Below are 16,480 nucleotides of genomic sequence, written 5' to 3'. Positions count from 1 at the left end.
TTAAAATATTTTGGGAGGCATTTGAAAGACCCTATAAAAAAACTTATCTAGACACAAAAATAATTTATGACTTTTAGAAGCTCTTTTTAACTTATTTTGATAAATTTCTTTAAAAAAACTATCAAAATAAGTTATTTACAATCTATTCCAATAAATTTCATAATCAAATCATGACATAAATCCTAACTTATGGAATAAACACTTAACTAAGTTAACTAAACAAATGTCTCTGCATTTTATTCAACTTGGGATGGTGGAAGTAACATTTCAATTGTAAGTTGCCAACTAGGCATTACACAAGCATCATACAGATGGCATTATTCAACTTCAGATGTCTGTATTTTACTTTGATCAATCCTTACAAAAAAAATTGGGGCTCTATAACTTGTCATCTATCAATACAAGAAAATTTCAGAAAATTGGTTATTTCCCAGTAAAACCTGCCCTACATCATGTATATATGTATGTAACCCCAAAGAACCGAAATCCAATAGCTACACTCTGATGGATCCCAGCTCTTGTTTACAAAAATTACTCTAAGCAGTCCCTTCCCTTAGCTCTTCCGTTTCCTATTCTAAGAAAAAGAAAAATAATAAAAAACTATAAAGCAAATATTCGGTTAGAGATACCTTCCATGACCATCGGCAGTGCGATCTTGTTACAACCCCGAAGCCATGGGGAAATGAGCAGGAAATTTTTGTTGCTAGGTCAATATCAAGAAGAATATCATCAAGCAAGCCTAACAACCATAGCCGCCAAATTTGGTTCCGACACTACAAATTCTCATTTTATGCTCCCTTGTGGAAATATCCTTGTATATATTTGCCATGAAACCAGACATGAATATCAATCGTCATCCTCTGTTAAGGAGGCAAATGAAAAAGGCCTGAACTTGTAGCCATCACCATGGTAGAATTTATTTTGAAATTCTACCCAGTGAAGCCGAAGGGCATGAAGAAAAGCACTAAGACTCTCCATCATTAGTAGTATAAAGGCAGTTGCAAAGGCAAAAACGGTTAGCCCCACCAACCGAATGACAAGATTGTCATACCTGTTTAACATGAAACCAGCAACGACATTAATGATTAAAGAATAAGATTAATAAAAAATATAAACGCAACAATGGAATACAAACATTACAGATATAGATAATTTCATCCATGCAGCTCTCAATATATCTAAAATTTCTACGAACTCCAAGTGAAGTAAAAATAAAATATACATAACACGTGGACAATAGTTATACTCCAAATCTTAACAAGGTACCAATCAGAAGCCACTCATCCAAACTAGCTGGTGGCTGATGCAGTATGCATTAAAGGTAGAACCAGTATTTATTACAATTATTCCATCAGCCAGAATTTTCATGATGATTACATTATAAAATAAAGGTTTAAACTTTAAATATACTTTTGGTTCTTGTATTATACCCTTTTTTTGGTTTTGGTCCTTATATTTTAAAATGGTCCTTGTAATTTTTTATTATTATTTTGAAGTCCTTGTCATTTTTGTCCTTATAATATATCTATTTTTTGGTTTTAGTCCTTAAAACATTTTGTTCATTTTGAGTTAGGCCCTTCGGAAAAAAATGGTAGGGACAAAAAGCAAATTATTCACATATTATAAGGACAAAAACAAAAAACGAGTATTTTACAAAGACAAACAAAATAGCAAGGATAAAAAAAATTACAAGGACCATTTTAAAAACATAACTTTATAAGGACCAACTTTTTTTAAAAAAAATGGTATATTACAAGGACCAAAAGTTTATTTAAGCCTAAAGAAAATCACAAACACGTTATCTTCTACTAAGGGAAGCACATTTATTTGTTAAATATTCCAATAATGCTAAACAATACTGAAAAATCTCAATAAAAAGGTTGAAAGTAATAAAAACACATTTTATAAATCAAACTTACCCCCAAGCAAGAAGCAGGACTTTTTCATAGAAAACAGTAGAAAGTTCTGAGTGAGCCAAACTGCAATTGGTAACAAAATCAGCCAAGGAACAAAAATCCATAATATAGGAATTCATTGCGATGAAAGAGAATCATGACTGAGCAAACCTTAATGCCCAAAGACGAAGATATGATGCTGTATTAGAAACTGAACCTAGAACAAATTCAATGGCATGGATCATTTGATGAACAAAGACCTCACTGAAATTGAATTCTTCATGATGATGTTGTCTGGCAGAATCAGGCTCAGCCTCAAGATCCACCTCAGAGGTATTCAGTATACCATAACTACGACCTTGAAACCTCTGTACAATGTCATCAGGATAATAGATTAATAATCTTGATAAACTCCTTATCATCACCTCCTTAATTATTAACTGCAATAAAAGTATGGAACAAAGACAACTATAGCCAGAAAAGCTGTCCACGTAACTGACAGGAGTTATAAGTAGTTTAGCACTAAAGCATATTCATTCCAAAGAAAATCAATCTTATAATGGTTCTCAAGAAGAGTTGATTTTTAAAAACCTTATGCAGTATTCACAGTCAAAAAGAGGAAACTCAAACCACAAGCACATGTACACATAGGTCCAATAAAGTGGTCTGGCTGAATAAAATTATAAACTTTCAAGCAAGAAAACCATACACAAGACAGGTGAAAGTGGCACCTCAGTATGAAGCTTCTTTAGTATAAAAGGTTTTGGAAAGAGCATCCATGGAACTGCAATTACAGCCAAAAGCAATAACACAATCTGCACATCAAAAGCAGTAATTCGGAATGATGAAAAAACAGGAAACATAATTTGTAGTATTAAGCAACAATGTATAAAAGAACCAGATTCATACTTGAAGAGGTCTTTGGCCCCAGAACAACTGATTCTCGCCAAGATTGTCTGTGGGGCTTAAAAACATGTATATCATTACATGATAAAGGTCTGCTTGAGAGCCAGTACACCACTTGATAACAATGAGAAGGGAAAGATACCCAAATAGACTGTTAAGGAAAATCATCTGTGGCACAAACTGGTACCTAATAGCAACATAAAGAATAAGTTAAATCAATTACCAAAAGCATAGCATAATAATAACTTCACAGGTCAGACAGAAGAGTGGGACACCTTATATCCAGTGAGTTTCGAAAGAAATGAGCATTAAAATAACTCAATACAATCCCCAAGTTCATATGTGCCACACCAAACAGAATGGACATCTTCATCTTCAAAGAGTTTAGGAAAGGCAATTCTGATCGACTTCCACGCCAGCTGGGATCTACACCAAACGGGTATGGATCTTGGTATTTGATTAAGCCAATAGTATGTGCATCCCTGATAAAAGGTGAAGAATGATGAAACATCACACAGCACCAATGTTAAAACCTTGTTGCTTACCAAAAAAACAAGAACTTGCAAAATAGGTTCCAAAATGTTAATTCTTAGCCAATACAAATACTCAAATACACCTAACTTAAGTAAAAAAAAAAAACTTCAATCTTTTTCAAACTAGTTTAATCTCTTGTTGCATGTGCTATGCACAGTTTGATAAGTTATCAAATATCTATTAAAATAAAACATCATCAAGAATTTTTTTCAGAGAATTCCAGCAAAAATTTCAATCTCAAAATGCATTTCATATGTTAAAGTTTACATCAATTCTATGTACAAAAAGAGTAAATTAATACAAACAAATTAAATATTAAAGAAATAATACTAAAAAAAATTGTTTAACTAAATATCACATGATATAACCCCAATCCAATGACATGTATTTCATAAACCCACAAAATCATCATCAACACAGAAACTTTGATGTGAATGATCACATACAAAATGAGCATGGAAAAACCATCCAAATGTATGGAAAAACTGGCAGGAAAAAATCATTTAAATGGCTGGAAAAACATAGCAAGAAAAAATATTCAGATGGAAGAAAACATGCAAATAGACAGAAAAAAAAGGTGGAAAAAATGGTAGGAAAAAACCATTCAAATGGGTGGAAAATAGGCAAAAAAAAATGGAAATGAGTGAAAAAGATGGCAGGAAACAATCATTAAATTATAGGAAAGATAGTCATGCAAAAGAGCAGGAAAAATGGGAGAGGGGGGGGGGGATGAGCAAGAAAATGAATGAACCGTCAATTATATATATGTGTGTTTGTGTGTGTATCATGAAAGGAAAGGGAAATGTATTGCATCAATATGTAAGCCATTATATAACTAGATATTAAGACAAAAAACATTTAACCAACACCAAAATCATAGACTCAAAGAGACAAATAGAACACCTGCATGAACTATCGCGGCATTTGTAAGCTGATGCACCAAATATGTGAAAAGGAACAGAAAAAAATTCATTGTAGATTAAGCCACAATAGATTGAAAATAGTGCCATTAGAAGAAGCACATAGCGGCCACCAAATAGCATCTCCATAAAGCTTCCAAGTTTCTGGCAGAAAATAAAAAAAAATAAAAATTGTTAGGTATTAAATGCAATGCCAAGAACAGAATAAAAGTAAAGATATTTTGACTCTCTACTTGCACCTGTATGGACTATTTTAGAATTATTTCAATTTTCAAGATATTTAAGGGTAAAGAAATACCTAGCATCCAAAAAAACAAAATCCACCTTGTAGCTAAATCATACTGATAGAACCTGGTATTCACACTGGAATAACAGGGAAATCATAGAGTAGTTCTCTACATACAGTAACAGACACAAGATGAATAACAGAGTAATGGAAAAACAGAGATAAAATCAGATAAGTAATGCTACTCTGCCCCATGCCAAACCCTCCCAGAATCCCCTTACACATTTTATGCCTATTCTGATTGTACTCCCTCCCTCCCTGCCTCATATTCCCTCCACTCGCAATAATTTCCACACTCCTTTCACCACTGATTTGCCACCGCCTGTCCATTCTGCTAGGCTGCTCCTCTCTAACAAACTCCACCATAATTACCATCCTGCCCTTATGATTGCTGCTCCTCTTTTTTCTTTGGTACACCAAAACTGGAGGCTTACTGGGCCCAAAAATGGGGATTTGATCGCCATACTAAACACTAAATACTCAGCAGCTAACATATAAAGCTTCATTAACATTATTCTTTGAACACCAACCACAACGATGCAAGTTAAAGTTAGAAGGAAAAGGAACATTCAAATGTGATATATCTCAACTAAATTTTTTTATCAACAAAGATGAACCACAATATATCGCATTCCCCTTATATATGTTTGGCTTGATCCTTCCATCATCATCATCAACATTACTTTGGGTGCATTTCCATTATTATTTTATTGTAATACAGTTGGACTGAATTTACCTGTGTGCTGAGCTTGTTTTCACGTGCTATAAGAACCAATGCTCCTAGCAACAGGCAAATTCCATGACCCCAGTCCCCAAACATCAAAGCAAACAGGAAAGGGAATATAACAGTTGTGTAAACTGCAGGATTTGCTTCTTGGTATCTTGCAACACTGCCAAGTAAAAGGGCCAATTAGGAATCTAATCAGTTGTCATGAATTTATTATATAGCGAGAATAAATAGCTAGTAAGCTAGATAATTTGTATCCACCATGGTACAACCCTAGAATCAATCCAGAATTTTTTTTTAAAAAAAAAAAACCTTCAACCAATATAAACATACCATAGTAATACCACATGATTTAACTGCTAAGGAAGTTTTGAAACCCCTTGGACAGAAATTCAGATCCACAAACAAGTTTAAACTTTAAAAACAGAAAAAGGGTGGAGAAAGGAGACAACTCTCACACTTTCCTGTCTGCAAATGTTATTTTTGTACAGTACAGAGATGAGTTAATATACAAAGCTTTGTTATCCTTCTTCACTTATCTAAATGCACTCAAATACCCACCTATAAGACAATTCTAATTTGTTGACTTCATTGGGAGATTAGTAAAACAAACTTCATTAGAAATATACTATCAAGAACTCAGAGATATAGGTTTATTTCACTGAAAGTTAATCTATTCAAGAAATAAGCACTACATGTTAGAGGTAGAACACACACTAGCATATCACACAATTTTCTAACTTCAGGTAAAACAATGCACTATAAAGCACTCCTAAAAATTACTTCAAGACATTTAATAATTCATGTTGTTGCTAGTAAAGTAACTAAACACTGCCAATATTAATTAGGCTCACCCGTATGCATCAACAATTTCTTGATAAGGATTTGTGAAAGTGTTGGTCCTAAAATATGTAGGTGGTGATTCCACTGCATCCATTGGATGGAGGATTATGCCAACTTGAGAATTGCTATCGAAAGTTGCACGTTGCAGTGCCTCCTGCATCTGGGAAATCATTAAATGCAGGCTCTTTATTAGATAATGTTACATTGAAGATGTTTTCAATTCCTCAAAAATTTGGGAAATAAAAAAATACCTGTGTTTTTGCAAACAGAGGACACCAGCCCTCTCCAACAAGACATTTTTTTGTGACATCAAAGTTTAACATGTTCAGCGTATCATACACAGCCTTCTCTCTTCTTACCTAGGACAAGGTGATAAGGATAAGATCTATTGGTTCAAAATAGATATCCATTACTTCTACATGTTGATCAGATATTAGGATTGATATGTAGTTAAAACACAGTCAGAATAAATATCTCACACAACAAGACACAAGAAGCAAAATCTTACCATGTTCATCCATTTTGCTAGATGGTCTGCAACAGAAGCTAGAGCCTTGTTTCGGTGCCTAATCCCAGCTTCCAAAGTTGCCTCTAAGTCCGTAAGACGTGATGAAACCTGTACCCAAAAATAAACTTTTCAACCATAAGCCACATATTTCCAACTCTCCATATTTGTAGTCACAAAAGGTGAAACATAAATCCTCATCGGGAACATAAAGCATAAGGTACAGTTGAATTCAATTGAATATAAAAACTACTTTTATCACACACATACTATCTGATAATCCTGAATGGTATATTGCTTGAAAAGATCCCTTGAAAAAAATTGATGGCAAAACATACCAAAAAACTAAAGAGTATCTAAACAAAACTTCTTGGATTGCAAAACAAGATCCCTGGATAATTAGGTACAAGTATGCCACTAATAAAAAAACAAGGCTGTAGTTCAAGAGCAATGCTATAAGTTCCAAAGTATTTAGCTTAACAACAACAAAGTCTTATCCAACTAATGAGGTCGGCTACATGGATCACACGACGGCATTCGGCACGGCTAAAAACCAAAATTTCAAAATTATTATTGAAGTGTTTAGCTTAAACAACAGCAAAAATATTCTCTTGTCAAACCTGTAGCAATAAAAAACCCAAATTTATTTTGAGTACACTTTGCCCATATGTCATAATGAAAAAATAAACATAATTGATGAGACCAGAAATAACATCTTGCTAAGCAAGCACACTCACCTCTCTAGTTATTTGCCTCTGCTTACTAATATCTTCAGGAACAGGATAACAATTTGCACCAAATGCCTCACAAATTTTCAGAATCTTGGTTCTTGCTTGTTCCCCAGAGAAAAACACAACGAACACTGTTTTTTCAATCTGAAAAAGGAAATCACTGGGGTCTGAGTCATTGTGCAGATAAAGAATACATCAATGGGAATATAAACCAACAGGGAACATGATAGCTCAAAATGATAAATGCAGATTGAAAATGGAAAAAAGGAAAAAAAGATCCCAATTATCAATATTCTTAGAAGTAATAAGAAGGAAGAAAACCATATCAGCTGAAACAGGATCCATGATTTGTTCATCAGCCGGTGCCAGATTGAAAAGCATATTGCCTCTCGTAGCACGAAACAACATCCTTTCAAACCTAAGAACCTTGGATTTACAAATAATCCCACTGATAAATCTTAAACCAGACGAGTTTGATGACTGAGGCCTCATTTCCTGTCATATAAACAATTTAGAATAGTGCACTTACTGGATGAAATAAATTTTAAAAACTAGTAACAGTATATGCACTTATGAAGGGTGATAAAGGATGCTACAACAAACCTGTTCAAGCAAAGATACTGTCTCAACATAGGCATCATTTGAATATACATTCTCTCGTAGTTCTCTTTCATCTAAAACCACACGGCTATGATTGGAAACAAGAAAACCACATGCCTGAAATTTACCCAAAAAAACAATATGGTGAATACATGGCAGAAGGCATAGAGGAAACATTTTATTCATTAAAAGAACAGGGTGCATTCATGAACTAAAAACAAATACAGAATTGGAATTTGATGGAAACATTAAAAATTAAAACAGATAAAATAATATAAAAATAAATAACTAATGCTAAATTATGATCAGAAAGACCATTTTTTACTAACTGAACTTTAAAGGGGACATTAATGTAACCAAAATAACAGGAAACACAGAGACACCTTCAGTACTTTAAAATTAACCTGGCTGGAATATGCTTAACAAAAAATATACCTTTTGTAATACAATTTTGAATTCTAGGAGTTCATTATAGGATTGCCGAAGTTTGTCACTATTAGAGTTCATTTCAATCAGCTCATGTTCATGTTCAGCAAGTTGTATCTGGCAAAAAGAAAGCCAACAAAAAACTATATTGTCAGATTTAAGAGTTAAAATCCTCAAGCAAACTGGCAACCGCTGAGTGTTATTGTTGATAACTTGACAGCATGTAACTTGAATTCTAACCCTAAGACAATAATCATATCTGAGAAAAAAAAATGAAAAATAGAAAGAGACCTCTAAATCCTCCAAGTCTATATCGGGTTGCAATTCAGTACGAGAAGAAGACATTAGACCAGCTTTACTGATTTGATCCTTGAAGAATCGTAGCTTTCTTGACATTTCTCCACATCGCTTTACCTGCCAAAAGAGAAATGCAGTTAATATTAGTAATAAGGGTAAAAAGAAAAAAATATTATCCCAATTATTGAAGAGACTAGAGGTTGTGAAATGTTTGAGGGCTTAACCCACTCAGCTGATCTATATTTATATAGACTTAAAGAATAAATACAATGTGAAATTTACAAGAATATTAATGAAGTTCTAGTACCTATGTACATGCATGTGAATTCCTAGATACATGAATATGTGACTACTTAGGTACATTAATAACTATTCTTTGTTGGAACAACTCCCCATACAATGTATGTAATTCCAACACTCCCCCTCAAGTTGGAGCATATAAGTCAAATGCTCCAAGCTTGGAACAAATATTTTGAATTCTTAGTCCCCTTAGAGATTTTGTAAAGATGTCTGCTAGTTGATCATTAGAACTAACGAATTCAGTAATAACTTCCTTAGAAAGGACTTTCTCCCAGACAAAATGACAATCAATCTCAATATGTTTAGTTCTCTCATGGAATACTGGATTAGAAGCTATATGTAGGGCTGCCTGATTATCACAACATAGCTTCATTTGTTGAATAATTCCAAACTTCAATTCTTGAAGAAGTTGTTTAATCCAAATGAGCTCACATGTGGCTCCATCCATAGCTCTATATTCAGCCTCTGCACTAGACCTTGCAACAACATTTTGCTTCTTACTCTTCCATGAGACAAGATTTCCTCCAATAGACACACAATATCCTGAAGTGGAACGCCTATCAAAATGGGTGATCCTGTCCAATCTGCATCGCAAAATCCAACTATTTGAGTGTTTCCTTTGTCTTCATAGTGTAGTCCTTGTCCTAGGGTCCTTTTAATGTATCTCAAAATTCGAATTACTGCATCCCAATGATCATTATGAGGAGATTGCATGAATTGACTCACCACTCCAACTGCAACGGAAATATCTGGCCTTGTAATAGTGAGGTAGATAAGCTTCCCAACCAATCTCCAATATCTTTTAGGATCAGAATAAGGCTCCCCCTAATTGGGTAGCAATTTTTGATTTGGATCCATGAGACTATCAATTGGTCTACAATCTGACATACCAGTTTCTTTAAGTATGTCTAACGCATACTTCCTTTGAGAGATGATAATCCCATCTTTTGACTGAGCAACTTCATTTCCAAGAAAATATTTAAGTTTTTCCAAATCCTTAGTCTGAAAATGACTAAATAAATGTTCCTTCAGTTGAGCAATTTTTTCTTAGTCATTTCCTATGATGACTATATCATCTACATAGACCACCAAGTAAACACATCTACTTGATGAGGTATGACAATAAAAAAACTGAATGGTCTGCTTCACTTCGTTTCATCCCAAAAGCCTGAACAACTGAGCTGAATTTTTCAAACCAAGCTCGTGGGGATTGTTTGAGTCCATAAAGAGACCTCCGAAGTTTGCAAACCAAGCTAGACTCCCCCTGAGCAACAAATCCTGGTGGTTGCTCCATATAAATCTCCTCTTCTGATTTCCCATGTAGAAATGCATTTTTAATATCTAACTGATACAGTGGCCAATGACGAATAACAGCTATGGCAAGAAAGAGTCGAACAGAAGTAATTTTAGCCACAGGGGAGAAAGTATCTCCATAATCTAGGCCATAAATCTGGGTATAACCTTTGGCTACCAATCGAGCTTTGAGGCGATCAATCTGTCCATTGGCCCCAACTTTTATAGCATATACCCATCGACAGCCCACAGGTTTCTTGCCTGGGAAAGAGGAACTAGCTCCCAAGTACCATTATACTCCAAAGCCTGCATTTCATCAATCATGGCTTGTCGCCATCCTGGATGATCAAGTGCTTTACAAAGATTTTTTGGAAGAGAAACAGAAGATAAAGAGGAAACAAAAGAATGGTACGAAGAAGAGAAACGATGATAACTTAAGAAGTTATAAATAGGATAAGGATTACGTGTAGACCGAATACCTTTCCTAAGAGCAATGGGCAAATTAAGATTCTCTTCGGGTAGGTCCATGGTCGGGTTGTCTGTTGGAGTAAGACATGATTCAGCTGGTCTTTCATTACCTTCAAGTTCTGCGTCAGGAATTCGAGGACAACGTCGATATACGATGGGTGATCTTTGAGTCTGCTCAAGTGGAGGATTGTCAGGAATATCTATGGTAGAATCTACAGTTGACTCTGATTCTTGCAAAGAAGGTGATGGACCAAGATAGGGAATAGGAAAAACTTCTTGAAGAGTATTGGACTCAACCATGGAGGGAGCAAAGTATGGTTTTTCTTCAAAAAAAAATTACATCTGCAGAGATATAATAACGATTGTGAACAGGAGAGTAACATCGGTAACCTTTCTGTAATCTGGAATATCATAGGAAAACACATTTGATGGCTCGAGCAGCAAGCTTATCAAGACTTGGAGACAAGTTATGAACAAAACAGGTGCATCCAAAAATACGTGGATCAACATGAAACAATGGTTCTTTAGGAAACAAAATAGAATGTGGTATTTTATTTTTAATAGAGGAAGAAGGCATCCGATTTATCAAAAAACAGGCTGTCAAAACTGCATCACCCCAATGCCGGACAGGTACATTGGCATGAAGTAATAATGTCCGAGCAGTCTCAACAAGATGTCTATTCTTCCTTTCGGCAATGTCATTCTGTTGAGGAGTATGAGAACAAGAGAACTGATGGAGAATGTCCTGCGCTGACAAAAAAGAAGAAATAGCAGAAGAAAAATATTCCTTCGCATTATCACTCCTAAGGATCTTAATTGTCTTACCAAACTGAGTTTTAATTTCATTAATAAAAGAAGTGAGAATGGACAAAATTTCATATTGCTCTTTCATTAAGAAAACCCAGGTGCATCGAGAAAATTCATCAATGAAAGTAACAAAATATCTATAACCTATAGACGTAACATGATTAGAACCCCATATATCAGAGTGAATAACCGAAAAAGGGGAATCAACACGACTTTCAACATGCCTAAAAGAAGAACGGACATGCTTTCCTAGTTGACATGACTCACAAAATAGGTCCTTTATTTTTTCAAGGCTTGGAACCATTATTTTTAATTTAGATAAATGTGGGTGTTCCAAACGTTCATGAAGGAGCTTTGGTGATGTGGCAGCACTGCAAACCCAAGAAAGATTAGGCTTGAGGTAGTAAAGACCATGAGATTCATGTCCTACACCAATCGTTCGACCCATACCACGTTCCTGTATGACAAAGGAGTTAGCATCAAATGTTACTGAACAATTACAAGAACGAGTAAGCTAACTAAGAGATATTATATTGAAAAGACAACCAGGTATGAGGAAAACAGAGTTTAAAGACAAAGAAGAAGTGGGTGATACATGGCCAATTCCTGTTGTTGCAACTCTAGAACCATTGGCTAAAGTAATGAAATGAGGAATTTTAGGAGGAAAGAGGGATAAAAATAAAGAACTATTACCAACAATGTGATCAGAAGCACCTGAATCAATTATCCATGGACTTTGATTATTACCAGATTGGGAAATGCAGGCAGTGGAGTTATGACTACTTATAGAAGATGATGTTTGAGATTCCTTGGCAGCTTTTAGCTGGAGATACTCTTGATAGTCTGCCTTCGAAAACTTTATCTCAGATGTTTCAGACTTTGAAATATTCACCGATTTTCCGGGGAATCCGTGAATAGAATAACAAGTGTCTTGTGTGTGACCCACTCTCTTACAGTAAGAACATTGAAGGCAACCTCCTCTTCCAGCTCGTCCTCCTCGGTTTCCACGACCACCTCGTCCCCCTCGATTAGATACCCTGGTAGAAGTTTCAATACTATCAACTGAATTTCCTCCTATTTTTGGTGAGGGACTTGAAGGAGCCGGGTAATTAAATTCTTTAGAGAAGGAACTTCTTGGCCAGTTAAGACTTGGTCACGAATATGATCAAAATCGGGATGCATCCCACGTAGTACCAACACCATATATAGATTATCAAGTTCCGTCTTTATGTCTTCAAGTTTATCGGCTTCCAATGATAATTTTAACTCCTCCACTACAGATTGGGCTTTCAAAGCATAGACAACCATGTCATGATCAGTTTGTTTAAGAGTGGTCAATTTCTGAGCAGCATCATACAATTGTTGAATGTCATTAGCAAAAACACTTTGTGTCTTTTTCCAAAAAGAATAACAAGTTTTGAAGGCTCTGAAATTTGTCAATATAGTTGGCTCAACAGACTGCCACAAGAGAGCACAAAGTTGATAATCAAATTTCTTCCACTGCTCGCGTTTGTCTTCTGAAATCTTTTCTGAGGATTGCTCTAGATGTTCATGATAACCTTGGTCAAGAAACCAAAGTTCAATAGAGGCTGACCATGCTAAATAATTTTTTCCATTCAATTTTTTTGAAGTGATTGTTGGTGTTCCAGAGATAGAGAAGGCAAGACTATCAATTTTCTGAGAGTCTGAAGCCATTTCAGCACTTGTCAAAGAGTTGTCTAATCGAAGAATTGATCACTTAGGAAGGAAGAGGAGAGGCCAGCGATTTTTGGTGAGGGTGACCAAGGCGGCCTTGGATAGTGGGCAGGTCAGTGGAAAGGACTTTTGGATATTGAGGCTGTTGTTTGGACAAAGGGACAAAGAGGGGACTTTAGGTTCTACTGACCAGATGCAGAAACCTTTAAAGAACAAACAAGGTGGCTCTGATACCATATTGAAGAGACTAGAGGTTGTGAAATGCTTGAGTGTTTAACCCACTCAGTTGATCTATATTTATATAGACTTAGGGAATAAATACAATGTGAAATTTACAAGAATATTAATGAAGTTCTAGTACCTATGTACATGCATATGAATTCCTAAATACATGAATATGTGACTATCTAGGTACATTAATAACTATTCTTTTTTGGAACAATTACCCATACAATGCGAGGAACAACTCCCCATACAATGTGTGTAATTCCAACACCAATCATGATTGTAACAGTAAATCCAATCCAAATATAAATTAAAATAGGCAACAAGCTCTGCACCTCTGCACAATTTCTATAAAAGATAGCCCACCAGAAAAAAGAAAATCTAACTCTTCCCCCAAAGTTGAACATACTTCTTCAGTATTTTAAAATCAAAATTTGACGATTGAGGTATTATAATCTGATTCACGTGAAGTAACCTACTATATTAATTATGCCTTTTTAATTATATTTTTTCAAAACAAATCAAGTTATAAATTCAGTCATAGAAGGACATGGTATAACAACTTAAAAAAATTGCCTGCATAATAGAGAACTCTCAAATCCCAACTGCAGACTAATATACACATTATACGAATAAGCTACAGTTTCAAAAAATTGTGAAGATTCAAGGTATTCAGAATGCGACAGGAATTCTCATTTGTGCAATGAAGATTACCTGATTAACAAATGTTCTCTGAAAGGGGCTTTTATCAGCATTTAACTGCAAACAAGAAAACAGTGCCCATAAGAACTGCAATCATGACAGACCATAGAAAACATTTACACCCGCAACATCCAATCAATAAAATTTAGAAGGCCAAAAAGTATTTCTACTATACAAGGAGGGAAAAAATTTAGTTTGAACTTTGAATATTTCTTAAATGGCCATCAAAATTGCACCCAAAATATCTTTATAAATAGGAACACAGAATTGTATATGATATATGATATTACAAAGATGCAGCATTGAAAAGTCAAAAAATATCCCCAAGCGTTTGAGAGAATAGAAAAGAATTGGAAAACTAACATAATTCCTTTTTTAAATCCAGCATATCCAATAATGCACAGCCTAGATCTTGAACTCAAAAGTGCTACAACTCTCAAGACATATACCAATTCTCACATGTTGCGTGGACAGATCTCTACCAGTTTTAAACCAACTACTGAACGAGAGTCCTCTTATAACATTCTAAAACAGATGCTAATGACATATACTAATAACAACAACAACAATTCTAAACAAAAATAGTCCCTAACACAATAAGACGTGAGTAATGAACATAGTCAACCATAAGTGAAACCATTATGTTCTGAATTAAATTACTACAGGAATTCAGAGTTAACTACAGCATTTGAATACGCATTGACATGATCTAACTTAACAGGGAAGCCAATTAAGAAGGTTTCAAAAGAGAGTAGTGATCTACTAGGTGGATGCAAGTTGGAACCCGAACTGCAGTCATCATATCTGAACCAAATTATACAAGAATTAACTGCCTTCAACAAGGAAGAAGAAACATCATAGCTTCAGAACCTAATTATCAAAAACTTATCTAAGTTATCTTATCCACATTTTACGTGTTCCATAATCCATATAACCGGCATTAGACTCAAGAAGCCTGCAATGCAACTAAATTCACACCTCCTAAGTTTCAAACCATAATTACATTCAACATTTCAAGCCACACGTCATAAGATCATTTAGCACGAACAGCTCAGCACGAAGGATCCAACATCCGAATCAACAACACTAGCTCGTCAACAAATCCGCGCAGCAGCAATGGATTTCTTCAAATCTGCATTCAATATTGAATCCTGCAGTGCTGCATTTTCGTCATTCCTAGACGCACGCCCTCAATTCAACAAACACTCGAACAAAATAACCAACTAATACAAGCTACGCAGTAACGCAGGCAAGCACAAACACAAAAACTGCACACTCAGCTCAAAGAACACCTCGAACACGAAATCAAAGAAGAAAAGAAGCGAAGGAAAATCGGAATCTAGAAGAAGCGAGGTTGGATCAGGAAGAGAACTTACGTCGCGGAATTGGAGAAGGCCGAGTTCGCCTAAATAGGAGATGGCGCGGTGCGCGGACTCGGCGGGGATGATGAGCTGAACGAAGGTCATCTTCTCCGACCGCATCAGATCCATCGGCGGCAAGTTATCGATGAACTGCTCCATTTTCTCCAGAAAATGGATCTGAACCGCGTTTAATTTCGAGAAAAGAAGAAGAAGAAGAATACTCTGCTTTCAGTTTCCCCTCCACGACTGCAATTAGAATCGGAACATTTCGGTGTCTCGCAAAGTCTGTCGAAAATATTAAAAAAAATAAGTGGGACAAATATTTATATATATATATAAGCGGTCGTTGTTCTCAGTAAAAATTCCCCAACCTTGTCCGGTACGAATGCACAGGGTGACGGTGCGGTCATATATCATAATTTAATGGCTCTGTAAATGTGATTTTGGCCGTCAATGGCGTAATGCGTAAATGTAAAGGATGACTTTCATTTTATTAATTTGAAAAAAAAAAACATGTTATGTATGTTAATTTTTAAAATTTGAAAATAATTATGACTATGAATTTTATTATGTATTGTATTTAAAAATGTGTTTGGTTATATTTTAATAATATTTTTTAAAAATTTTAAATAATGATTAATTGCATATATTCAAAATTTAAAACAGACGTCAATATGTGTGTGAAAATGACTAAGATGTTTTGGTGTGGATTCAAAGCTAAGTCACTTTTGTTTTTAGTTTATTTAGAACTCTGTACTAGTTTTATGTTTATGTATTGAATGAAAATGTAAAGTTGAAACAAGCAATTCAGTTATATGTAGTCCATTATATAGCCCATATCAACGCATCAAAAAATATTAGCCCATATCAAGTACCATAGCGAAATTATATTACTGGGGTTCATAAGTTTCATTTTTTTTTATGGGAAACAAATAACAATATAAGAAGAGGGTAGAAAA

The 16,480-nt window shown here is 35.0% G+C and overlaps 1 protein-coding gene across 1 annotated transcript; it reads right to left on the bottom strand.

Annotated features, from left to right (window-relative positions):
• Nucleotides 1–211: 211 nt before the first annotated feature.
• On the bottom strand, nucleotides 212–15,982 carry LOC100776037 (V-type proton ATPase subunit a1). Its single transcript, XM_006594931.4, has 19 exons — nucleotides 15,893–15,982; nucleotides 15,537–15,806; nucleotides 14,173–14,217; nucleotides 8,665–8,787; nucleotides 8,383–8,490; nucleotides 7,951–8,064; nucleotides 7,669–7,842; nucleotides 7,354–7,491; nucleotides 6,620–6,727; nucleotides 6,363–6,470; nucleotides 6,123–6,271; nucleotides 5,278–5,431; nucleotides 4,239–4,399; nucleotides 3,077–3,283; nucleotides 2,805–2,988; nucleotides 2,627–2,710; nucleotides 2,067–2,263; nucleotides 1,920–1,979; nucleotides 212–1,051 (listed from the first exon to the last, which is right to left on the bottom strand). Exons 2-19 carry the CDS (start codon nucleotides 15,678–15,680, stop codon nucleotides 847–849), a joined length of 2,463 nt encoding a protein of 820 aa, XP_006594994.1. The 5' UTR covers nucleotides 15,681–15,806; nucleotides 15,893–15,982; the 3' UTR covers nucleotides 212–846.
• Between the last annotated feature and the right edge of the window lie 498 nt (nucleotides 15,983–16,480).

The sequence above is a fragment of the Glycine max genome, chromosome 13 (genome assembly GCF_000004515.6).
Source record: "Glycine max cultivar Williams 82 chromosome 13, Glycine_max_v4.0, whole genome shotgun sequence".
NCBI classification, from domain to species: Eukaryota; Viridiplantae; Streptophyta; class Magnoliopsida; order Fabales; family Fabaceae; genus Glycine; species Glycine max.
The sequence above is the reverse complement of the archived record's forward strand: the minus strand, read 5'-3'. Positions and strand labels throughout refer to the sequence as shown.